General features: G+C 40.7%; 1 protein-coding gene across 4 annotated transcripts in view; it reads left to right on the forward strand.

Annotated features, from left to right (window-relative positions):
* Positions 1-27,055, forward strand: part of LOC118113864 (F-actin-uncapping protein LRRC16A) — a 68,340-nt gene that overhangs the window by 25,948 nt on the left and 15,337 nt on the right. For 2 of the 4 annotated variants that reach the window (XM_035163907.2, XM_035163909.2), the window contains exons 4-21: positions 6,816-6,875; positions 8,071-8,192; positions 8,549-8,646; positions 8,943-9,013; positions 9,345-9,418; positions 9,588-9,663; positions 13,913-14,001; positions 14,715-14,809; positions 15,884-15,970; positions 17,186-17,289; positions 18,163-18,240; positions 18,793-18,869; positions 20,143-20,247; positions 20,560-20,629; positions 22,151-22,162; positions 22,531-22,612; positions 22,749-22,848; positions 22,969-23,023. In XM_035163907.2, the coding sequence (XP_035019798.2) occupies positions 6,816-6,875; positions 8,071-8,192; positions 8,549-8,646; positions 8,943-9,013; positions 9,345-9,418; positions 9,588-9,663; positions 13,913-14,001; positions 14,715-14,809; positions 15,884-15,970; positions 17,186-17,289; positions 18,163-18,240; positions 18,793-18,869; positions 20,143-20,247; positions 20,560-20,629; positions 22,151-22,162; positions 22,531-22,612; positions 22,749-22,848; positions 22,969-23,023 (1,455 nt within the window). The remainder of the gene's footprint in view (positions 1-6,815; positions 6,876-8,070; positions 8,193-8,548; positions 8,647-8,942; positions 9,014-9,344; positions 9,419-9,587; positions 9,664-13,912; positions 14,002-14,714; positions 14,810-15,883; positions 15,971-17,185; positions 17,290-18,162; positions 18,241-18,792; positions 18,870-20,142; positions 20,248-20,559; positions 20,630-22,150; positions 22,163-22,530; positions 22,613-22,748; positions 22,849-22,968; positions 23,024-27,055) is intronic. The other 2 variants (XM_035163908.2, XM_035163910.2) reach the window with 1 other exon arrangement.

A 27,055-nucleotide genomic window follows, 5' to 3' on the forward strand; every position in this document is an offset into this window, starting at 1 on the left:
AGACCAGACATGAGTACAAGTGCCACAAATGTTGTAGAATGTTTATTTCTCACCTGCCTGAACGTAAATTCATCACAAGACAATGTCGGAAATGACCCTCTTCTTTCAGTAATTGATTGACACCACAGTTGTGTTGTCTCTGCTATAACTCCCAGTGTAAATGACATAATGAGGAAGGAAAAGCACACTGCTAGTCAGTAAGGCAGTTAGCCAGTTAGCTAAGCGGCTGTTTTTGTTCCTTCCACTGTTTGTATCGGTCATGCGTAAGGGATCCCGATTTATCAGTGCCGCCTTAAATGACCTCATCTGTGAACGGGATTTACATTTTGAGTCGCATCAGGTAAACTTTCATCTGTACTGCTGGTGAGAACAATAACTCCCATGATCCCACACTGCTTTACCAAGTAATCAAATTATTGAGAGACCCCTAGTGGCGAAAGCTACTTATTGTCCCTTTAATTTGAATTCTTGAAAGCTTCATTAGATGAACTCAAACATTCTTAGTTCCAGAATGTGTCACCGTTTTTTTACAGATTTGTTCCCCCTTTTGACTCCAACTCGTCCCTTTTTAGTTTAACTGTGACTTTGTGTGTTTGTGCACATGTGCCTGTGTGTTGCATGGGTGATTTAAAATAGCAGATTATGGTTAAAGTAGCAGCTCTGTGTTTGCCTGATTATAGTGCAATTATATAGCTGGTTGACAAGTCTTTTTTTAAGCATGGAACAGCTGTGTCATAATGCAGCACAGATGGCATCTCTTTGCACCAGCACTGAAACATCTGTCATCATCTTTACCAGCATCATTGTCACCACCAGAACATAAAAACCAGTAGTGCAGTAACATGATGCAGATGTTGAAACAAACTTCCAGCTGCACCGATCCAACAACATTACAATGCAACAGCAAGTGTAAATAGAATCCGTTGCTGGGACCATAAACTTGGACAAGTGAGTTTACTGAGGAGAGAAACTTCAACCTTTATTTGAACTCGGAAAAACATCAAGGTAGAGACCTAATTTGCATTACAGACAAGTACAGAAAATACACCAAATATTCCAAGAAACCAAGGAAACACAAATAAGAAACAATAAAATTTGTAAAACAGGAACAGCTGAGGAGGTAAATTGAGGTAATATTAAAACCTTTAATTTGTCTGAGGATAAAAATGAGCTGAGCTTTTGATTGTTCTGTAGGTTATTTCATGTTGCAACTGCACGATGAGAAAAACTGGATTATTAGATATATGGAGATATTATCACCTGTTTAAAAAAGGTACCTGTTGTATTCATCTCCATACACGAAAGTATCAGTGGTTAGTGCACTGATCACTTTGTTGTAAGAATTTCAAAGTTCATTCTTGACCAATTGGCAAAACTGTCTCACCTCATGGTCCATTTAGCATTTCTTCCACAGCTTTTAATCTTATCACATGTTTGTTATCAGCTGACTGAATCTTAAAGAGAAACTTTTTTTTAGGCCACAGAGGTTGTGCAAAGTCTTTAAAATCCAAATATTGAATGTCTGTAATGCCACAATGAGCAAACTCCATCTGCTGATGATCATCTGATATGATCAAGAGCTCCAGCACAGCTGCTAAATGGACTATGAGATGAGATAGTTGTGTTAACTTTGCTGTATCATTTTTCCAACATATGCTGTTTAGCACTAAGTAGAGCGCATATCTCTGCCAAGGCCCAACAGCCCCTGAAATTCAACCAAGCCGCACTAAATTGCACAAACTCATAGATACCATTCCTCAGTATATCAGTCTACCTGATGTTATTCAACAAGATTATGTCTTGACAAATTCACCAAATGAAATTCACAAAGAAAGTGAAAACGGTACCAATGCAGAATGATCATACGATATATCTGCTGCTAATAACCTGACTTTGGTTTAAATTCGACATAACCATCGTAGCTTTCATCTTGTTATATAGACTTGTTATTAACCTAAGGAGTTGTGGGCTATTTTGGCTGTTTTGAAGGCTTTTGATTATCATAGTAAAAAATGTTCTACCTTGCCAAGGTTTGGTATTTTTTCAAAACAACATTGCTGATATGACAGACAATACATTTTTCAATCTATCAAAATATGGGAATCCAAAACACACAAGACCCAGCGTTTTTTTTGCAGACTCCAGAAAGTTAAATTAGAAGAGTTACAATTCAGAGAGAGCATCCGTCCGCCTATAGGCTCATATCCTATCTTGCCATGTTAAAAAGAAAGACAGAGAGAGAGAGAGAGAGTTAAAGGGTTCTGTTAAACTCTTCAAGTTCCAATAAAATCAGTTCTGTAGTTTTTGCGTAATCAGACCCAAACAAACAGACAAATAAACGGCAATGAAACATAACCTGCTTTGCGGAGGTAATTAACCATTACATTGACCATTTAAAACCATTAAAGCATTAAACTTCCTTTAGTCAGACCACACACACACTAACTGAAACACAAAGTCATAACACCAAACACTGCTTTGATAGTGTATAGTAACAGACTAAAATAAAAGTGTTCTGCTTATATTATCTGGACTGCAGATCCTCCTGCAAAGAGAGAGAGGCTCTCGACTGTATTTCCCCAAACTCATGAGCTCACATCACATGTTGCACCAGGTCCAGGAAACGCTTAATGGCTGCTATTCAATTAGATGTTTTCCAGTCAACACGATGCCTCCAGGGACAGTTTAGGTTGCTTGAAAACTGATTTATAGGTTTACTGGGTGCAGGAGAGGCCATAAAGAAGAGTCGAGCTGACCCCTGCTTCACATGACGTCATATGTTTCCAGTGTTGGGAGATGTTTACTTAGCTGGAGCTGCTGTTTTCTATCTGCTCGGACCTGGAAGAATCAGACACCTGCATGAAGAACTACCCCCTCTGCTCTCCTGTCTGCTTAACGTCTCACACTGTTTTTAATATTGTATTGTTTACCTGGTCTCATTTGCTTTATTCTCTTCTTTACTTTAGATTTTTCTTTTGTTATTGTACCATACTATAGTATGATTTAATTAGGAGAAGGTACTGTAGGACGTCTTGCTGTATTCTTTCAGCGTACTGCCTTTGTATCCTGTCTCTTAACCAGATTACAGCCTCAGATAACCTTTGGTCTCCTCCACTTATTCTCTTCAAGCCATTCATTCTGGTTTCCCACCCTCACCTTTATCTTCTTTTTCAACCATCCTTCTTCGCTCTTCATCCTTTCATCCCATTCTCTTTATGTCTGTGTTTTTCCTCTCCCACTCACCACTGAGCTAGCAGCACACAGGGATAACTTACAACGTTTAAAATCCAATTAAATACATTTTCTTAATTTATTTTATTCTCATAAGTAACCATCACGTAGCTTTTCCACCAGGGACTCTCTGCACTAACGACTAAAGATAATTGTCATTGTTTCTTAATCATTTAGTCACAAAAAATTCCCACAGCCAGAACACGATGATCTCATCTTAATATTTTTTGTGCAGTAAAAAAACGATATTCAATTAATATTGATTAAAATAATGGCAAAAGCAGCAAGTCTTCACATTTGTGAAGTTTAAACTGGGTAAAATATGGTAACATGCCATTTTGGCCTGATTAATATTGTAAGTGATGACTTTTTACAGTTGTAGAGTTGAGTGGATGCAGGATTGGTACCAATAGTGAAACTTCTGGGTCAGGTCTTGCTGCGTATGGACACTTTTAAAAGATGAAACCTGCCAACTCTCATTACAAAACTCACTGTATTTCTTCCTCGTATTGATTTTTTTATGTGAAATCTATATTACAGTGAGATGAGTTAAGTGCAAATGAAGATTAGCTGTTACTCACTGTTCCATGACGTGAACTATTGACTCTGTGTTCCAGATGGTTTTTCCTGAACTCTGCTTTTGTTGACAGTCAAATTGAACATGTATTTATGCTTCTGGCAAACTGAATGTATTGTAGACAATGTATTTGATCCGTCATATGAATGAAAGCCCTGGAGACGCATCTAAAACGCACAAGAGAACAATCCGTACGACTGGATTTTGTTAGTATTGTTTTGCCGAGCAGAGCCCCAGGCTTTGACATTGAAGTATTGTGTCGCAGTAGCAGTAAACCCTCAGTTTAACACTCACTGAGTATTTCTCTTCTCTCAGTTGATATCTCCCTCCAGCTCTCTCGTGCACCTCTCAGTGGGTTTTCTGTCTCCAATTGGTGGTTTGGCTGCTCTTGAGATGCTGCAGGGGTCTTTACAATCTGTCTGTTTAACCCCCTAAACATCATGCTCTCTCTCTCTCTCACACACACACACACACACACACACACACACACACACACACACACACACACACACACACACACACACACACACACACACACACACACACACACACACACACACACACACACACACACACACACACACACACACACACACACACACACACACACACACACACACACACACACACAGTACTTTGCATCCACCTCTCCTTCTTTTCCTCTTGTCTTTTTTTGTTTCTGGAGCATCTTATCATAAATGTCACACAACTCTACACTCTTATCTCTCTTTACTTCCTAAAAACGTTTCATCTAATCTTGTTTACTCAGCTCCTTGAATGGTCCCACTCAAAGACACATCTCAATAAATCTACAGTTTAGTCTCATCACTGATTGTAACACATCAGAAGTAAAGTCAATCTGTGTTCATCGAATCATCCAGCCTACATGACCAAGAGCGTACATTGACTTTTTCATAAAACCTACAACAACAAAAAAGTGTGCTTACAGTGACAGAATGAGTGAACCATGCAATTACTCGGGCATTTGGTTCCTCCCCACACCGCCCAGCAAGAGGCCCGTCATTGGCTAGAGCTCATATTTATCAGCACGCTCACTCATCATTGGCTGGTGCTAAGTTCAATATGGAGGCTATCATGATATGTATTGGCTGAATGAAACAAACTCATTGACCCCTTTTGAGTTGGGTTTGGACACTTGTTTGCCACAACACTGTAACTTACAGGTGATGATTTACCTGTAGACAAGTCAACAAAATATCTATTGCAGACTAGTCAGACCTACGTGTTCCTACACTAAAAAAAGAAAATTATCTACAAACTTAAAAAAATATTGTCATTGGTGACACACTGATGAATTCAGTTTGTTTAAATTAAAGTTAAAAGGTAAAAATAACACAATTGATCACTTTAATAAAACAAAACATTTAAGTATTTTGGTAGGTTTAAGTTGGTATACTTAGTTTTGTCAGTGTTACTCTGCCTTGGATACATTGAAAAGCAGAATACAAATCAAAATGATTATTATGATTATGATTATTATTATTATATCAATAACTTATTTATGCTGACTTTCCTATCATACTTGGCTATAGTTAGTAGCACTCCCATGCTGTTGATATGGCGAAGGTGTGTTATACTGTTTTCTAAATCAACATCATATATTAAGGTGGATTTTTTTAAATAAGTAGAAAGCAATTGCATGTTTAACTGAGTGTAATATATAACAAGTTTTGGGGGGGGGGGTTCCTGACTATTCTGCCTAACAGACTTTTTTTAAAGGAACTGAAACTGTTTTACTTTCTCCATTTGTATTTAAGTGTTGATGATTTTTTTTATAGTGAAGTTTCCATTCAGGATTATGTGTTATTGAGTGTTACATTTCTATATCTAGTAGTTATTTCCATCATAAGTTGGTAACCACAGGCATCACTGAAATACTTAAAATGCACACACACACAAACACACACTGCATGTACTGCAGACAGACAGTCAGACAGTAGACAGACAGTCTCCCACCTCTCATCTCTGAGCCAGCCCTCAGGAACTCAGCAGCGCCCACCTGGAATAGTCTGGCCTCGCTCCCTGGTCCGCCCCCAGGCGCTGTGCAGCATGTGTGTGTTTGTGTGTGTGTCTGCAAGAGATGAAGAGACAGCGCAGGAAAACAGTGTGCTCTGTATATAGACGTAGGAATTTGTATTCAAGTTTCCCCCTCTCACATAAACCGATGATTTTTTTTTCTCCTCTTAGGTAGGGAAAGGCAGACTTCCGCTTCTCTTTGTTTTCTTTGTCCTCAAATGCTCTCATGAAACAGAGAATGAAAAGATGTGTCATTATCTGGACCTGCTTTCTAAATAATGTCTTTTGCACATGAACAGAAAAATAATAAGGAGGCCCTTTTTTGATTTACCGTATTTTCCAATTTCTGTCAAAGCTGCACTCGACTATCTCTCAGTTCACATCAGTCAGGAAGCAAACTGTAAAAACTGCAAGGAGAAAAACAAATTTAAGTTCTTAAGTGTCTTAATGTGGTGCACATTTTAAATATATTCAGCTGGTAGAGATGAAATGCTGTAATATTTTTGTTCAAGAATTAAGTGTTTATCTCATCTCCCTTCTTAGTTTTAATTTGAAAGAACAAATGTGTCAAAAACCTCCCGGGGTCAGTGACGTAGTCGGCACAGGTCCTGAGAAAGAAACAAGAAATTACTACATTTGTACCTGTCAATTATAGGACAGACATATTTTTACAGCACATTCCTCAGTCAGACAGTCACTGTGCTCGACTGGTGTTATTAAACCATGATTACTGTCACAAACTGTAAGATCTCACAAGCACACTCACACTTAAACGTTTATTATCATTCATTCAAATATCACTGGCACCCATGTGTGCACAAAAATATGCATCTTTCCTTCCTTTCCTTTCTGATAATACATTTTTGGTAAAATGTGCCTTCAGAAACCATATACTCGCTGTCAGTCACTTATTTAATAATGCACTGTTTATTATAAGTATTTTAATGGTGATTTCTTTGCTCTTTTTTAGGTGGAACACTCCCTTAATTACCTGGAGATCCAGGGGATTGCTTGTAACAAGCCGACACAGGTAAAGACAAACCAACAATTAAAACAATCTGCTTTTTGAAATTAGCTTTTAGTCTCTTGATGATGAGAAGATCAATACGACTCTGCAATAAAACAGTGCCTGTCTACAAAAAATGGAGTAAGTGGGACACACAAACCGGAGGAGAAAAACCAAATATCTTGAACGCCAGTATAATCCCTAAAGAAAATGATTTACATAGGAGACAGTGAAATCTGTCCTGGGGCCCAGAAACGATCTGGTTTAGATTTTTTCTTCCATCTGGAGAGAGCTTCCATTTGGCTTTTTGACCAGAGCTGGCTCGCTGTCAGTGAAGAGGATCTACCTACAAAATATGATAATCTGTCACTAACTACACTGTTCCTGCAGCTGAACCTCTCCCCCGCCCGTCTCAGGAGATGTGTCCTCTTAATAACTGCCTGCTGCTCTCCTGTACCAACCAGGATTATGTTAATTCTGGCCTATAGAGGAGGCACATATCAACTTACATAAGCATTTGCATAATTGTAGTCTTGGTAAATGACGTTAAATCTTTACTTCATGCAAAGATGTGGGCTGTAGATGTTTGAGTGGACAGATGGTGATACGTGGTTATGGTTATTCTTGTTATTTATATTATCGTAGGGTAAATTCTGCAGATAGAGACATGAGAGTAGACGGGCAGAGAAGTGGAATATGAAACAAAAGCCCGGCTCATATGGATCTTTACCAATATTAGGGTGTAAAAAAATCTGGTGGAACTATATGTTTGTTATTGAGGTTTGATATTTCACACCAAAACCTTATCATAAATAATTATAAACAAACAAACAACCAAATATATTGAACTCAATTGAAGAAATAAACATATTTTTCTACAGAAAATGTAAACATATTTTTACATCTTTTCTGAATTGTTTATTCTGTAAAATGTCTAATATTAGTACATATCAGCAAACATAAACATAGACACCGATATTGGACGATTTTTATAGAAAAGGCAATAAATCTGTTGGGTTCTATATGAAATGGAGTAAAAGGGAAGTGTGATAGGAAGGTTTGTGTTATACAGTAGATTTAATTTAGAAATAGACAGATGTATGGAAATAAAACAAATAATGATTTTATTTCTTATGCGATAAATAGCAGTGGTTGAAGCAGGTGCAGGTGGAACAATGGCCGCCGGTATGAATCCCTGATCAGTGTTGTGTCCCTTCAGCTGCTGATAGAGTACGAGCGCGGCTCCTTCTCCCTGAAGCTGCTCTCGACAGAGGAGGTCAATGAGGTGGTGGCTCACATAGGAAACTGCCTCCTGAGGATATGTCCTGGTTTACCACCCAAGTGAGTTTAACCAACAATTCCAGTTTCTTTCCATAGATTCATTGTGATGTTATTGTACCAGTCGTGTAGAGATATGAATCAATACTCGCCTCATAGTACTGATTTTACTGTATTATCCAAAATATTTCTTTCCATTACACATTCATTTCTGTTTAATTCATTTATTTGAGCCCCATATTATTGGAGTGCTCAGTTGTTCAGCTTGAAAGATCTCCACTGTTTAGTCAGAAAGTGAAAAAGTAGCCTGGAGCTTCTTGATTGAAACTTTTTTGAAGGGAGGGAAATATACGTTTTTGCAAATGTCACCAGCTACAGAGAAACAGGAAGTCATGTTTCCATTCATCTTCTCTTCTCAGTAAAGTGATGAAGAAGCTTTGTATGGAGCCTCCTGACCGGCTGACCGCTCTGCAGACTCTGTGGGAGAACAACAAGCCTGCAGAACCTGGACCCTGTGGTAGGAACCTGTTTATCTAATGGTTCAGTCATATAGTGAGTTAACATTAAGGGTATAGACGTTTTTAGAGCCCAACTGATAAAGTGGATGGCCGATAATTTCAGCCAACATGACCATCACACAGATGCATCATTACCAGCGTGTAAATGTGCAGATAAACCTTTGTTTTACAGAATAAACAATGCAGAAATATGTGCATTTCTGTTTTGTTTTTTTGCATGAACCACATATCACAGTTGTAACCAAAGATTTGTGTAATTGACATTTTGGTTGAGCTAATTCTCTGTGTGTTGCAGGTGGGTTTTCTCAGATGTACAGATGTGTGTGTGACTGGTTGGGGCTGCCCTACAAGGAGGAGGTGCAGTGGGTCAGTATTATTTATATTTGTTTGTGCATTATTGTACAGTATTGACAGATCCTGGTTTAACTGTGCTTCAGTGCAGTTCGATATATAACATAAACCTGCAGAAAACCCTTTAATAAAAAGGATCAGCTTAACGGGACATGAGTGTAGTAACCCTCACTTCATGTCTGCATATTTATTTTGCATAAGATATCCTCCATGTTCTCGCTGCTTCTTGTCACATCTGTAATGTGTTCCTTCCAGTTTCTTGTCTCTATGTGACTCATTAACAGATACTTCTCTAAATACGAACATGTTTGTTGATATGATCTTTGATGAACTTTTCCTCTTGCAGGATGTGGACACCATCTATTTAACACAAGACACTAGAGAACTCAACCTGCAGGACTTCAGCCATCTGGAGAACAGGTGAGATAAAACATTCCCAAAGCAAACCAACGCAATAAATCACAGATAAAGGCCATGTGGCACAAAACCAAGGAAAGGAGAAAGGAGGTATTGTTACTGTGACATGATTTATTTTCTAATGCAAAAATGAGTGTTCAATTGCTGCTGTGACCTTTTCTCTGTTCCTCAGGGATCTGGTGGCCATAATAGCCGTGCTGGAGTTTAACCAGTGGTTCACCAAACTCTCCACCAAGGACTACAAACTGGTCAGTTCCTGTTTTCACCATCTTCTTCTCGTACCCCATCCCATGCTTGTCTTTTCTAACCACTTCCTCTATAACTCTGTCCTTTTGAACTGAAGAGGTTGGTGCATCTCTCTTTATCACCTCTTTAGGCTGCAGCCAAACCAATAGGTTTTCATTTTGCCATCTATGCTACTCCGGAGAGTTTGATGACCTAAAACGGAAAAGTTTGGAAACTCAGTCCAGGAAAAATAAATCCCAGTGCTTTCCTTAAACCATTTTTGTTTCTTATTCAATATTTTCTTGAACAAAGCAACCAACTGCAGAGGAGACAATCTGCTTCCTGTTTACATCAGCATGCACATGCCCAGTGTACATGAATGGTCATGTGATCTGCATTTTCAGCTGTGTTCGTACAGATGGGGATTATTACTGATACGTAGCTAAAAATGCTTTTGTGGACGGAGATTGTTTTAGTTTTAAAACATTTAGAATTAAATAGTAATAGTGTGGATGGAGCCTAAGTGTCCCATTTTAGTAGTAGATTCACAGTACATACATTATATTAACGCTAGCACATCACCATGATGGTTAAACGGTATAGTATTGTAGTCTGCTGCCACAAAATGACAAGATAATTCAGATTTAATCCCATCTCAGAGTTAAGCAGTGTCACTGCGTTTGTCAGGTTCTTATCTGTTCCTGTCACTTGGGTAAAGGTTCTGCTTTTCACTGTCTTACTGCACTTTTGCTTCTGCTTTATATTTTAACAATAGAACTAAGAAAAAAGTTATAATTAGAAAAACTGCAATAATTCACATTTGAGAACTTGAGTCTGGCATCTTAGCTTAAATTGGGGGAGGCTGTGGTTCAGGAGCTGGAGAGGGTCGTCCACTTACTAGAGGCTCGGTGGTTTGATCCCCGCCACTACTTTGGGCAGGGTACTGACCCTAAATTGCCCCTGACTGCTGTGCCGAGAGTATATGAATGGTGGGTGATAGAAAAAGTGCTGAGTGCGTATAGAAGCGCTGAATGACTGCGTGTGTGAATGGATGCATGTGACTTGTACTGTAAAGAGCTTTGAGTGGTTGAAAAGACTGGAAACGCTCTTAACAAATAAAGTCACCATTTACAGTTTATCATTTAAAGATGTTTTAAGTCTAACGTGTCCTTCTCTATCTGCATTCACTTTTTTCCGTGCATGCTCCCTCCACTCTACCTTTGCCTGACAGTGATTATAGCTGCATGTGACTGTACAGAGCATTTCCCCCTTTGTTTCAGTTTTCTGTCATCTCTTATGTGTGTTGGCCGAGGATCAGTCCCGTGTTCTCGTGTGATAAGACTCCTAATCCCAACGAGACAAAGGGGCTCAAAAGTCTCAGGCTGGTGCCCCCTTGCAGCGCTCCATTACCGACTGTGTCTCCAGGCTGCGCTCGGTCTCACCACTTACCACACGCAGCTTCCTCAGTCCAAATAATTATCTTCCTCCTCCGTCACAGGCTATTCCTATTGTATTGAATTTTAAGATCCGGCCTCCACCTCATCCCATGTGCATATTTAATGACTCAGGCAGGCACATGTGCAGCCTGTGTCTAATGTGTCTTTCTTTTATCCCAGATTAGTGTGTGCTATAACAGAGCAGGGTTTAGTGATGGGACGGTTTGAGTGGAGATATTTTTTCACTTGTTCCTTAGCGTGTACTTTAGTGATGTCAGCCATAGATGCTGCTTCTTTAACAGTGTCACAGTCTCTCTCCACTTACTACCATGTGTCCTTCACATTGGCATGTTTGTCAGAGGTGTCGAGACATTCTGACGACAACAAATTTGATTATGAACCTCTTAAGAAAGAGGCAAAATCGGGTGTTTGTTTGTCCTTGTGCCCGGGCGAAAGACGCCTGTGTCTCCTAACCAACTCGCAAAATCTCTCCTGAAAAAGTTCCACCATCGTTGAAATGTCTTGACCACTCGGTTTTGTCGGTTTTATCCGTATTCGTAAGCTTTCAGTAGACGTACACAAATAGGGATGAAATGACTGCAGAGTGTAAACACAGGGCTCCGTCTGGTTCTGTATGTGTATCTAACGTTGAGCATAAACAAGCCTTAAATGGGAGAGGAGAGAAGTCAAATGAATAAAGAAGAGATTTAAAGAATGGACGTTTGGTAGAAAGAGTGGTAGACAGAGATCAAAAGCTTGGGGACTCTCGTGTTTACTTTCCACGACCAGAAGCATGTCAGTGGATGTTCCTGCCAAATCTAGTGACGGAAGTTCAACGCAAGGGCAACATCAACTATCTTCTGTGGCGGTGAACCACACAGTCGGGGGGGGGGTTGGGGTCAGATGGAAAGTGCAGTGAGTCTAACCAGCTCCAAACAGATAAGGGATATCTCAATGTAGTGGAGTGGCCAATACAACACGCAGAGACAGTAAAACACACACACACACACACACACACACACACACACACACACACACACACACACACACACACACACACACACACACACACACACACACACACACACACAGTCTGTTTGTCTTGTGGCGTAATCAAGATGCTGAGTTGTTAATAGAAGACAGGAGGAGAAGACGAGGTGAGGACAGTGATAAGAGGACTTATTTTCTCATTACCTCGTGATCTCACCGTGCTCTTAGTGTGTGTGTGTGTGTGTCTGTGTGACATTCCAGCAGGTCCCAGGGTCTGAACAGCGCAGCATGACGAGGCTTTTCTTTAATAGGCAGTAAATGGTGCAGTCTTCACGCTGACAGTGTCACCCGGCAGTCTTGTTGTGACTCATGTGGAAAATACAGGCCTCTTTGTTCACTCTCTCCCTCTAAGGCCACAACCCGCTGCTCTCGCTCCTGTTTTCCTCCATTTCAGCCCTCCGCTGCCCTCATATCTCCTTTTTCTCTTTATTATGTCATCCCTCACTGCCCTCCATCACTCTCATCCCTCTCCTGTCATACTCACACTTTCACAGAGCAAACATGTGAACAACAGTCCCTTTCTTCTATCTTTCTCTCTCTCTCTCTCTCTCTCTCTCCATTATCCCTCTCTCCTTCTCTCTCCTCTTTTTCCCCCTCCTTCGCTTTAGATAACAGTGTGGGACAATGTTGCCAGTGTTGTGGCCGCACCAAGAGAAACAGTCCCTTATAGCAGGAATGTCAGCCCCAAAGAATAACAACAGTACAATGATCCAGCAAAGTTATTACGATAGAAAATGTTGTGTTGTCAGTAATACAAGGTTTTGTGCGTTTGTGTGTGTGAGTGACACAGCACACGGAGAACTGGGTCAGTGAATATCTGGGTAAGGCACAGACGTCCGACTGCTGAATATTAAATTTTTGTCTAAATATGAGTGCCGCCGCTCCCTCGACTCTCCCCCCCCCCTCCGTCGTGCTGTGACCACGGAAGCGAGACAACTTTCTTCCTCCTAAGTGTCCAAGCTCTCCTCTCGCTCTCTCCCCAGTCTCTGCTTGTTACGCATAAATGGTCTTTAAGTGGAAGAGAGAGACTTTTTTTTTTAAAGAAACGTTCTACTCTACAACTCTAATGAGCATAAATGAACAGATTCCCCGAGTGTTTTCCCTGCGTTCTGCTCAGGATCACTTGCTGGAAATCACATGTCTCAGAAGCACATTTCTCTCGTATTCCCATGACCTTGAATGTTTCAGTACAAACTTTTTTCTGCTCCCTGTTCATGTTGCATTTCAAGCCTCAGAGCTGCTTTAGTTAATTTGTATATTTTCTCTGTACTTTTGATTAGAAATGCCGAATAAAAGCACAAAATGTACCGGAGAAATGAGACATGTTCTTTTTATAGAAATGCTTTAAACATTGATGCACTTCTCCACTCATGTGAGTCACTGTCCTTTCACATGAATGTTTGGTTGATGTGCTCTGTTACATGTGACATCTATTGTACCTCTGTCCGCCCTGCAAGATTTCTGCGTTTTTTCCCCCTGTTAAGTCTGTTTTGGTAGGTTTCTCACTTTAGTTGAGGGCTGAGGGCAGAGGATTTGTGAATGGGCTTCTTAAATAAAACTGTATTTAATTTGAGATGAGACTGTGCCTTTGTGAGTGTGACTCATTGTATCTCTTCCATATCACTCACACTATCTGCTGCTGTGACGACACAAAACTGTCCAAAACTTAGAGACATTGTCCTTTCAGTATCTTTTCCTGATATCTCTTTTTTTTTTATATAATGCTACCGACAAAAGAGTGTATTACAAAGATTTAACTGACAGTTACATGTGTGTGTGTGTTCAGTCTGCAGATGTGTGTGAGCAGATCTTCAAGGTGGTGTCTCGATCCAGTCGACTGGAGGAGTTGGTTCTGGACAACGCAGGACTCAAAACGTAAGATGATGGAAACAATCCAAAGTCAGTTAACTTGATATGAACAGTACAGACATGATTCATTCGTGATTAGTTTAGTGGACGACGATACCTTTCAGTATGGGACATGTAAGATCCAGGTTTTTGGAGATTAACCCATTCTAGTCCCTTTACCCTCTGAAAATGCAATACTGAATTGCAAGATTTTAAATATTTTTTCTAAAACTATACTTGCAACAGATTTTGTCTGATTACACTTCTTATAATATCTAATAATTATAAAATATATTTATAAAAGAGGAAGTGAAAACTACTATATTCATCACTGAATATGTACAGACACACCGTTGTCAGCAAAACGAAATCCAGACTATGTAAAGTTAAAATATATAAATTGTGTACATAAACAATTGCAGCCACTTTGCAGAGGGTTGTTGACGTTGGCTGGATGTCTACATTTTCCAGCTCTATGAGGGAAACGGGTTGTTGTTCAGTTTGGTGCTTTTCATGCTGTTTGTGTATTTAGCTGTTTAACAAGATTTGTATTGGTACATTTACCAAACACACAAATGAAGTCAGTCTTTCACCACAGTTCTAATGTAGCATTTTAATACACCTCGGTTCATCCCAGCCTTTGGGTGTAGCTGGGTAAGAATAAAACACTTTGATAGGTTCCACGTGTGCAGTTCACTGGTCATACCCGCATAATGGAAACACTCTCTCATGCTCTACAGTGACTTCGCCCAGAAGCTCGCTTCTGCTCTGGCACACAACCCCAGCTCAGGACTCACCACCATTAATCTTGCCAACAACCCACTGGAGGACAGAGGTATGATATCTGCTCTGATCCAGACTAATGTGCTCATCCCTGCTCTATTATTCTCTCCTCTGCGCTTTACTCTAAACAGCTTGTTTCTACTCTGTCCACAAGTACTGTACTATATTTACAATACAGAGTCCAGCCCTGTAAATATTAAGAAATGAAATCAAAGTCAAACTTAACCATTATCAGGCTACACAGATTGTATTTGATAAGAAAGATCATTCTAAATATCATGTGTGACAGATAATAGGTTATAAGATTATTTATACATTCTACACTGCATAAACTACTGTACCACAGTCTGTTAGAGGTACTGGGTGTGTTATTATACTGTATATATACAGTTTAGGTTTCCTTGTCCCAGTTCAGTGAGTTCAACAAGTTTAATATTTCATCAGCTCCATCCTCAGGCCTGTCAGTTTATCCAGGGCACATAAATTAAAGATACATTCCACCAAATGTTTAGGTGCTGGCATGTTAACTTACAATAGATTTCTGGGAACTACAATCTCTGGATTATTTGTCCCTATGTAAATTTTACCACAGCGATCCACTGAATTTTCTGCTGAAAGAAAACCATTTACATTAATGGGAATTTATCTTAATTACTGCCACTTTCAGGCAGTTTTTATTCATAGACATTTAGACACTAGTATTTTTACTTTTTAACTCGTCACTTTTACTGATTACTTACTACTAGAGATATTAAACTGGAACAAAAGGAGGCACAATCTCCAAAACAATAAATGCAGCTGCATTTTAACCAGGGTTTGTCAGTGCCCAGTCGCTTTGTTTTGAAATCCACTGTTGATGTTGATAGTCTCTTTTAAATTGAAGGTTGATATTAAAGTAGCAGAAATAAAGAAGCTTGAAGAGTGCAGAGTACACAGTGCTCTATATACCCTGTAATATAAGTGTTAACCAGAGAGGAAACACCTGCAACATTGTGGATCAAGCTGAAAAGTGGTTTTGTATTTAAAGAAAGTCGTTGTAGTGTGAACAGCCTCAGCAGCCCCCTGGGAGATGAGTGACAAGATGAAAATGATTTTCTGTGTCTTCTCCCCCTCTCTCTCGCTGCAGGTATCTCCTCCCTCGGAGCTCAGTTTGCCAAACTTCGTACGGGGCTCAAGCATTTAAACTTCTCCAAAACCTCACTCTCACCCAAAGGTACGTGCCTTCCTCCCCATTAATGTGCGAGCGCTGCTTTGTTCTAATTCACTCACTCCCCCCCCCTGCAATCTGTTGTAATTCACACTTTTCACTAATCTGATGGCACCTACCACTGGGATGCTAATGACTCTTAATTATCGCACGATAAACACTGAGCGTGGGAGCCGGGGGAATGAAAAAAAGATGTATTTGTATTGTGTGATTGTGCACAGACGATCTGTAAACAGTGCGCCAGTTTACAATACAGCACAAATGTTGTCTTGGCACGAGAAAGTAAAGACCTCTAATGAAAGGCTATGACGAGGCTGCAGAGGATTTGTAGATTATTCTCATCCTCATTTCTAAATTAAGTGCTGATCTTATCAACAGTCGCTGGCAGGTACACTTTCCTCTTGGTTCTCCTCCAAAGTAAATGTCCCTGCACCAGGTACCATCTGTAGGGAGCCACTGTGAACACGCTTTGCTCTCAGGCGATCAATAGACAGCTATCATATTCCACAGAGCAGAGTTAGTGCTGCTTTAACTGAGCCCTGCACATCTCCGCTAACGGCGAAAGCAGAGGATTGAAGACATTTTATTACATTTTTACACCGATTTATTTTTATGTGGCTTTTAAATCCAGCCTATTAATTATTAGAGATGTTCAGATTTTCCATAATTACCAGATTCTGATGCCTGGGCTAAGCGTATCAGCTGATACCGAGTTCCGATCCGATACCAGTGCATTTTAAAAATATATTTTTACAGCTTTATGATACTAACCCTGTATGTGTGAAGATTGCTATCATTGTTTATGACCTGGCTCAGGTTAAACAGCTTTAAATACAGCTTTATTTAAATGTAAGCTTGTAAGTTGTCATTTGCAGAACTAGAGCCACCGCTCGAAAAAAGTATTGCACAAGGTTCATGTTGCAGTTTTACTTTTGGGACTTCCCAGTGTGAAAAGCTGCCAAATTGCTGATACTTTAGCGAGCTCTGGCTAACGCTACACTCCCGGTGATCACTCCTTCACAAACATGAGAAGGCCTGACTCTCTTCTCTTTCCATTCACTCTACATTCTGATCCTGTTCTTTCCTGTCACTGCTCATTTCCTCTGCTACTTCCTTCAATATGCTGTCAAAACATCAAGGGAGATTTGAGGCTGGAGATATTGCTGACATTGCTTTTCTGTGTGTATGTGTGTGTGTGTATGTGTTATGTGTGTGTTTTAGGGGTGAACAGCCTTTGCCAGTCACTGAGTGCCAACCCGTCCATCTCCAGCAGCCTGGTCCATCTGGACCTCTCAGGGAACATCCTCCGAGGGGACGACATGCAGGTATACACACACACACACACAGACACACACACAGTTTTTAATCCATCTCAGAGCCGGTATCAATAACACTTAATTGATTGAAACAGTTCAGTGCTGCAGTTATGTGGAGACCTTTTTCGGACTCTTATAAATCACTCAGCACTCAGGACATTAGACGTCTGTTCAGAGCACAGATACAGAGATGGGGGGGGAAAGTCTTTACTCTGGGGTTAGAAATCAGATACAGTCACACCCATCAGTTTAATGTATTGTATTTTAAGCTGGACAATAAATCATTGAGTGCAGTGAAGACTGGTTTAAAGGAATAGTTTTTTTAAATCCTGCTCATCATTCGCTCATCTCATTAGGAGTTAAACAGAAGATTGATACCACTCACATGTCCAGTGATTATGATCTTACAATTTACAACCAGCATAACAACTTGTGTGTGCGTGCGTGCGTGCGAGAGTGAGTAAACACTCAACCTCTTCAGCTCACTGAGTAAAGCAGTGAGGTTTAGAGGTGCTGGTATTCAAGATTTTGTTACCCAACAGAGCCAGGCTAACCCTTTCCCCCTGTTTCCAGTCTTTATGCTAAGCTAAGCTAACCGACCACTTATACTTTAACAGTATCCGACAAGGCGAGGTTTGAAATATACAAATAAAAGAGGGGATCAAGATGGCTGGAAAATAACTATATATCATAAAACATAACAAAAGAGTTTAAAAAACAACATGGAATCTACAGGAGTGACAGTCAGTGTTTCCAGGAGCAGATCAGACTTTCTCACTGTGATCAACAACACATGAGTCGTATAGATGAATGTTCATGCCCTCCCCCACATGGAGAAGGTCTCATCCTCTGCTCTCTAACACTGTGTGTGGTGTTTTCTAGCTTTTCTGCCACTTCCTCGCTCAACCCAACAGCCTGGCGACCCTTGACCTCTCCAACACTGACTGCTCATTGGACCAGGTGAGTCATGTGGCACGTCCGTATTATATCCAATCTCCAGAGGAACACATGAGTGAAGAGATACAGTATAAAACAACCAGAGCTCACAATCCTGATCAAACTGCTTGCTGTCTGAGTTGTATCTCATTAAACAGCAGTGTAAGAGGAGGTGGTGGCCATTAACATCCATGTAGGAGGGAATGTAATCAAACAGTAAATCTGTGTTGCTGCCTGTGTAGTGGTCTGAACACCACATGTGATGTATTGATGTGGGTCTGAGAGCCAAACACTGTGTATTGATCAGTCTGAGATGTAACCAGCTGTCAGCCTGTCACTGCAGATATTGATGAGCTCTTAAATCATATTCTGTCTTGGTCACGTAAAGTCAGCTGTAAATATGTTTGCCCGCTTGTAAACACACAAACGGGTAGGGAGGTGCAGAGAAAAAGTGTGTGTAGTAAAAATAGTTATTGATATTTAAAGCCTCTTTCAAAAATTAAATGTTAGAATGGAATTCAAACTTATAAATCAAAGACAACTTTCACACTTTTAGATGTTGTGTGTGTTCTCCAGGTTTGTTCTGCTCTGCTGCGAGGCTCAGTCCAACACCTCTCTGTCCTCAACGTGTCGAAGAGCGTCTTCCCTCACCGGTGAGAACCCGTCTGGATTTTAACTAACAATCGTGTTGTTATCGTCAAACTGTAGCCTCCTCCTTCCAAGGTTTATGGAACAAACACGCATTTTTCAAGATTTTTTCGAAATTCCACTGGAAACATTGCAATTGAACAGTTGAAGGTCGTCTGAAAACAATGTATTATGGGAGAGGAAGTTAGAGTTTGAAGGCTATGATAGTGTTAAATAGGAGATTTCAGAAAAGACAGCACCAGCCATGTCAACATAATGACCAACTGAACTGTCCACTCATTCCCAAACTGCAAACTTCTTTTTTCTCTTCATGAGGTTTGAAATGACATCCATAGTAATCCACAACTTCCACCTGCATCTTTTTGTGGGATCAAACTCTGCACTTTCCATATTAGTTGCTTTGCAAACATGTATTAATGTAAAACTAGTCAGAGATCTGTTGTACCACAGATCCAATCAGTGATTGAAGATGGGCATTTGTCCATATTAACCAATCAGAGTTTCTTATTGTGTGTACAGTAAGTTCCTTATAGAGTGTATAATCTATACTGTGGTTGTTTGTGCCAGTTGGATGATAGTGTAAATTTCCTTTTGCCCTGAAATTCAGATTTGAACAGACATGACAGTTTCAGCCAGGAATTCAGTCTGTGTGCTGGTGTGTGTGACACCTGCTGGTAGCAACATGCTATTACAGGCAGGATAAAATACAGGATGTGTGTGTATGTGCGTGTGTACTCGTTTTTACTACCTCTTTAGGACATGCTATTTGTGTGTGTGTGTGTGTACTCGTTTTTGTTACCTCTTTGTGACTTTGCATGATATTAATCTCTGAGTGTGTGTGTGTGTTTGTGCATGTGTTTATTTGTGTACTCGTTTTTATTACCTCTTTAGGACATGGTGTGTGTGTGTGTGTGTGTGTGTGTGTAACAGATGGGCGGTTGAAGCAGTTGTCTTGCCATCATTATCTCTCTTTCCAGTTTGTCTCTGGGGAATTGAGGACTTCATCAAGGGGTGAGGGCAGAGGATGGGGAGGGGGGGTGCAGAAGAGGAGAGGGGGAGGACGACAGTGTAGTAAAAGTGGAGGGAAATAAAGGGAATAGAGGTAAATGGAGTGTGTGGAGGAGGTGTGCAACTGAGTTTTACTTTCTGCCTGGGACTTTGTGCCATTTTGTGAATCCCCGCTGTGTCCTTTTTTTGAGTTAAAATTATTTCTTTAAGTGTCACGGACTGAAGTCGGTCATCTGTGTCTGGAATTTATGTCCTCCTCTCTTTCTGCAGGAAAGGCAAAGAGGTGCCTCCATCGTTCAAGCACTTCTTCAGCAGCGCCCTGACGCTGAGCTCCATCAACGTGTCAGGAACCAAGCTGCCACCAGAGGCCCTCAAGTGAGACCACGGTTCATTCACATTTAATGCTTCTCTACGAGAGGCTTCCTCTACCCCACACTCTTTGTTCTTCTTGTTCCTCGTCTTATTTTACTACACACTGTTTATATTACTATTTAAAAGTAGAGTAAAAATTAGACTTGTCCTGTCAGCAGCTGCTGAAGCTCACAGCGAACAGAGACACTGCAGTTAAATGTTTAACTGAAGTGGTTTTACTGTTGTGAACTAGACAAAACAGAACAAAATAGAATATAGGGTTAGGGTTAGTTACATGATACCTTTTTTAAACTGTCTGTATTCGTATTGTTTCAGAGCTCTCCTGCTTGGTCTGGCCAGTAACCCCAGTCTGAAGGACGTGTCTGTAGACCTCAGCTGCTGCGAGGTGAGACCCACAGACGTCATCATAAACATCGTGCACGTCATCATAAACAATGTGCACGTCATCATAAACATCCTGCACGTCATCATAAACATCCTGCACGTCATCATTTCCCCTCATAAATTTATTTTATCTCACATCGAGATATCTTTTGCAGTGCGTACATTTGTACCTGGCTCATGAGAGATCATTTTCTTCAGGCAGTACATGGGATTTTTACTTGTTGGGGTAATTGGTGCGAGTGTGCCTGTGTGCGCGCGTGTGTGTGCATATTCAAAACCCAGTTCAAAGCATTTGTAGATTTTCGGTGCAGCTTGTCAATGTGTGAGACAAGCAGGAATCTGGGAACTTTTTCAAACCCTGTTCACAATGAATTCTAAATCATATGAATGACGAGAACACATTTGCACAGTTAAAATCTTAATGTGTCAAGTTAAAGCCCCTGACTCCCATTAGACAAGTGTTAAAAATATATCACCAGTGTGGTGAGGCATGAGACCTCCTGCAGCAGCCGCAGCTTTGGTTCCGACCCGGCCCTTTGTTGCCTGTCTTCCCCTTTCCCTCTCTCTATTTCACATCACTTTCCTGATCAGTTGCAGTATGGTGGATCCCACAGCGGCAGTTATATTCAATGCACAGTGAAGCTGATGAGAATGCAGGCAAACATGCACAGCTATGCGGCAGCACAGTTTAATCACGTGCTGCGAAATCCAGTGGAGCAAGTCTAAAGCGTCAAACCGGTGGAAGCATTGCATTCTCTCGATTTTATTCCTTTATTAATCATGTTTCCAGTATTGGTCACATTTCTATAAGTGCTGTTATCGGCTAAAGTTTTTTTTTTATAGTTTTGGTGTCAACACTCAATTCAATGCAATCAGCCTTTTTAGGATCCACTCCAAAAAGCATTTGACAGGCCAGCGACACCGTTAAGAGGCTGTATAATGGAATAGTTGGCAGACAGCAGGCGGGGGCGGAGAGAGAGAGATGAGCTGAGGGAGGGGAGGGTGAGGACGAGGTGAGGTGGGGGATGGCTCGGTTTGCCTCTGTAATTGTTTCATCCTAACTCTCTCTCTCTCTCACACACACACACACACACACACACACACACACACACACACACACACACACACACACACACACACACACACACACACACACACACACACACACACACACACACACACACACACACACACACACATGCACCAGCCCCCCGTCTACACCCCTGCTCCAACAGATAAAGAGAGATAAAGAACAGAAGCTGCGGTGGTGGAGGGAGGGATGATGCGTTCCATCCGTTTTTTCCCGAAGCTTTAATGAAGCGGTTGGTGGGGGCAGCCCAAAACTGTGTGAAGTGAGGACCGTGTATGACTCCCCGATGAGTGGGTCTGTGCAGTTGTGTGCACACGTGTGTATGTTGGAATAGAAGAATGATCATTAAGCATCTGTGTGTGGTTTTTCTTTTGTTGGTAATTGTTGGCTTGGCTCTGAAATGCTCTTCTCTCCCCGCAATGCTGCTCTAAGCTCGGTCATTGTGTAAGTACCAATGAACTCACTCTTCATAATTAACGTTTCATTCACTCCTCTTTTAATTTGCACGCCTGCTTTCTGCTCCGCTTTTTCTTTTTCCCGAGCCCATTTTCCATCAGCGTTAAGAAATGAAATGAATAACACTACAAACAACTCCCAGCTGCAGTTATACGGGATGATCAGTGTTATTTTAAACCGTGACATCACCATGTTAATTCCTTAATGATTCCATCTTTAGTTGCACGTTTCACCTAAAGAGTCCTGTAGGTCTTTAAGTCTGAAACCGTCTGATTTGTTGCCTGTAAAGCTTCTTAGATGTGTCTGGGTCTGATGCACTGTGAGTTTAAAGTTCACCCCCCCCTCTGTCTTTCCAGCTGCGCTCAGGAGGTTCTCAAATCCTTGAGAGTTGTATAGCAGAGATCCCAAACATCTCCAGCCTGGATATCTCTGACAACGGTGGGTGACAGCGTCCGTATGTTGTACCAAACCGTGACTGAGCTTTTTAACCCCGATTCAAAAATCTGTGGAATCCTATAGCTTCCAAACTTCAGCAGAGATCAGCCTCTCATATTATCCTTTCTAATACCTCCAGGCCTGGACTCAGATCTGTCCACTCTGCTGGTGTGGTTGGCCAAGAACCGCTCCATCAGACACCTCTCTCTGGGCAAGAACTTCAACAACATCAAGTCAAAGTAAGAATACAGGGCAGGAAGAGAGACCTTATGCCTCTTTTACACCAAAAATAGCAGGTCTACACAGTATTTTAAACATGGCTAAATCGTCTCTTCTTGTCTTTCTTCAACCTGACTCAGAAACCTCGGCCCGGTCCTGGACAGCCTGGTTCACATGATTCAAGAGGAGGAGTCGGTGAGTTTGTAAATTTCCTCCGACTGTATGTTGTTCTGTGTGGAGCGCTGTAGCCTGGTGGTAACAGGGAACGACCCCGAGGTCCAAATCCTGTATGAGCAAGCATCTAACCAGTTGAGACTCGGCCAGCTGCTCCACAGCTGACCCTTGACCTCTGCAGCAGAGGGTGGTGTGAATAGAATTTCCCTTCATTGCTCAAAGTGAAGGGAAACTGGGGTTTCTGGGAGTTGCACGCAAATATTGAAGCTGTTGGATTAATATGGTATGGTGCATGAAGATTGATAAACACTGGAGGTGTAACTTTTTTGTTAAATCTAGGGTAGATGTCATTTAATTTTGAAATCGTAGTAAAAGTGAGTTGTTGGTGGGTTATGACACTACAAAGGGAAACCTCATGGAAAGAACTCGTGGGATTAAAACTGCAAATTACTCTACAAATCACTAGCTGCTTGTGATCATCATCCCCACAGTGTCTATCAATGTCTAAAGGGATAAGTGATATTATATAGATATTAAAAGAATATCATTTTCTTCAGTAGTTATAAATTTCAGAAAACCTGCAGCGAAACAAAGCGCTCCTCTCCTTCCTGTCCCTCGATCAATCCCACTCGTTTTATCTCTCCCTCCATCATGGGAGCTGTAACAGATTTTGTCCTGGTGCCTGCCTGTCTTTGTCCCCCACAGTGCAGGATGTGCTAGATTGATGGTCCTATTGAGCTGCGCCACACTGGATTGGTCTCTTGGTGCTTGCTCTTGTGGTCTTCTCTGTGTGTGTGTGTGTGTGTGTGTGAGGTTGTGAGCGTGAGCGTGTGAGCATGTGCGTGCATGCGTTCTCCATAAAAAGATGGCAGTATGTGTATGAGCTGGTTATCTGGCTGTGCAGGTGGATGCTGGAGCTCAAAAAAGCTGTGAAGAAGGGAGAAGGTTAAAGGATAATTCTGCTATTTTCCAAATTGATTCATTTCCTATAAATGTACACATTGTGACTCTAAGGTTGTGCTCACTTTGCAGTTGCCACCTCCAATATCGAGATTTGGGCAAACAGGGATTGTCACAGAGCAGCAGACAGTGTGAGCCTCCCACATCTTTCCACATAAATAAGATTTTTCCTGAATTTTTATAAATACCTGCATCTGAAAGTAAACACAGAATGTAGCCACTAGGAAAAGCTGTGTAACGGCAGTGATCACAGAAACACAACCTGTTTTCCAAAGTGTGTCATCTTTCAGGACAGTTCAGATAAATAAGATCAACCACCACTGTGAATTGACTGGTCCTGATAATAGTTTCCACCAATGACATAATATGTCATCGCATTTAGCTTCTTTACTCAGAGCGAGCGAAAGCCTTTCACGTAAATAAATCTTTGGATTAATAAATGGGGTCCAGGGTTACGTCAGTCAGGACATTGTCCCAGATGTCGATCCCTGTAAGTTTGCATCATGGCGAGTACAGGTGGCTACAATCTGCGTTTAGATTTGGTCAGTCTTAATTTGCAGAGAGGGCAAGTGCAAAGTTATCACAGCCATAGACCAGCAGCCACATTTATGTGGGAAAGTGCCTCAAAAAATAATGGTTTATTGTCAGAGATTTGTTTAGACCAGGGGCCTCGGAGTAATGTCTCTAATGTGCACAGTTTGTCTGCATGGAAAATAATATATTCAACAGAATGTTTGTTTTCTTTTTCTGCTTTGCGTCTTGGAAAATAGTCAGAATACATAAAAATACACGACAGAGAAAGAGACAGAGCTGCAGGCGTCACGTTACCCTGTTGTGTTTCTGTCCTGGCTGGAGTCCAGACACTCAGACCTGGGATCGCTCCAAGCTGCCAGTATACAGACATAAACTCTATTTTATTAGTGAGCAGGATTGTGGTTCACTTATCCACCAAGATTACTCTTCACAAATTAAAAGAAAACCTCATAATTAATTGAGAATTAACGGCACTCAAAAATGTAATTGAGATCAATTATTAAATTTATAGAGAAAAAAACTAAATTAGTTAGAATCTGCAAAAACAAATTAAGAAATCTCTTTATGTTGTTCTTAGGCTGCGATAAACAAATACCACATTTCATATGTCATATGTATTCTATCAGTAAGCTTTATATTAAACCCTAGAGAAAACATACGTGTTAGTAGCTATCAGCATGTTAGTGAATGTGATGGTGGAAGTTGAAGGAATATTTACGATTTGGAGAAAAGTAAATCACAACGAAATATCTCCAGTACAAATTTAGAGGGAAAGATGTAGAAGGGCACATGGGGACATTTAACAGGATAAATGCAACTGCACTTATCTCTGCACAACAACGATAACAACAATGCTTTACTGTTTATCATTATAAGAACACCCTGGTCTCCTTTGTAGAGCCCCTGCAGACTATAGTGGAGAGATGCACTAAGTCATTTCAGTATTAAACACAAATCAGCATTTTATGGACGGCCATTAAAAAGGTTCATTTGTCTCCGGTACAAGGTCACTTTCATTTGCGTGTCTTGGGTTATAATTTCTAATTTTCCTGGTTTTATTAAACAAGACGTGTCTGCGTTTCCAGCGTTATGATTTCACAATCTTAGTGATTTATAAGGTCTGAAAAATCTGAGCTCCTGAAAGTCATTCACTTTTTATATACAGTCTATGCTTCAGCCATAGCAGGGGCTGGAAATCACAATTACTTTACTATTGTCAATACAACTTCCAGATGTCGACTTCCTTTCTTGTGCTGCACTTCAACAACTAGATGTTACTGAGCTTTTTTAGAAGAACACAGTTTTTATTCTTTGGCTGTGTGGGAACCCAGTGATGAAGATTTAGTTTCTTCTTTACAACACTCCAGAAAGAATTAGCTACAGCGCCCACTGGTGCATCATCTTGTACCTATTTAAATGTGCATGTGTAATGTCTGCTGTGTGCTCCACAGGAACACATGCAGGCAATAAATAATTCTCTCTGCGCTCATTTTCCGCCTATACAACCATGTTGATGTTGTTTCTCCACACACTCATCAGCACACATTCATTACTGCCCAAAGTCATCTGATAACCACTGAGCTGACTGAGCTTATTGTTTTTTTTTATGTTATTTTGCACGTGTGTGCACTTTCATAACCAAACGTTCACTGTGTTAATCTATGTGGAGGTGAGAGTCTCCTCCTTAGGATCAGGGGCTATTATTTAAGTCGTAAACATGAATTAACGTCATGTTTTTTCATATTGAATTTGGTAAAATACACTATGCTATTATACAGTTAATTAAAGTGTGTTTGATTTAGGGGGTCTTTTGGCAGAACAATACTATTATTATTCATGATTATATTTGGTTTCGTTAGAATGAGCCCATATCTACGTTGATGGTTTGCCGTGTTGCGTCGCCTTCTCTCTACAATGGCCCAAATTTAACAAATCAAACATTGATTCTTGATAGAGCCTTTCACATTTTTACATTACCTGAAACCCTTCATTGACTTGTAAAGGGAAGTGAAGCGAGGTGAAGTTTTATACTCAAAGTATGTTTTCCTTTAACACTTTCTAAGATTTTGATTTCAATATTTCCAATTGTGGTATCATGAATTTTATAGAGTATAAGATCTCAAATCACTGAAATCACTAATGCAGCGCACATATGATGTAAGCAGTGCATTGTCTTTTCCTCTTTGTTAAGCTGAGGTATCATTTATTTTAAAGAAGAATGAATGAGTTCGGTTCAACTGGGCGACTTGGCAGCCGGTAAAGCGAGTGGCCTGTAGAGGGCAGATCACAGGAGTCTCCAGCTGTGTAAATGTTACGCATCACAGAGCAGCTCAAATCTGCTGAACAGACGGACGCTGTCGGGGATTTGTAAACCCTTGTATCACTCTCGCATTACAAAGAAATCCACTTGATCTCGTGATTCTTTTTTCCCTCTGAAGTTTTGAATGATGATAACGCATTTCAGACAATTGACAGAAGGCTCTTGAACGTCCACTTGATCCTCTGATAAAAGTGTAATTTGTTTGTTTGCTCTTTTTAGTCACAACCACCTGAAAGACA

The sequence above is a fragment of the Hippoglossus stenolepis genome, chromosome 8 (assembly GCF_022539355.2).
Source record: "Hippoglossus stenolepis isolate QCI-W04-F060 chromosome 8, HSTE1.2, whole genome shotgun sequence".
Taxonomy (NCBI): domain Eukaryota; kingdom Metazoa; phylum Chordata; class Actinopteri; order Pleuronectiformes; family Pleuronectidae; genus Hippoglossus; species Hippoglossus stenolepis.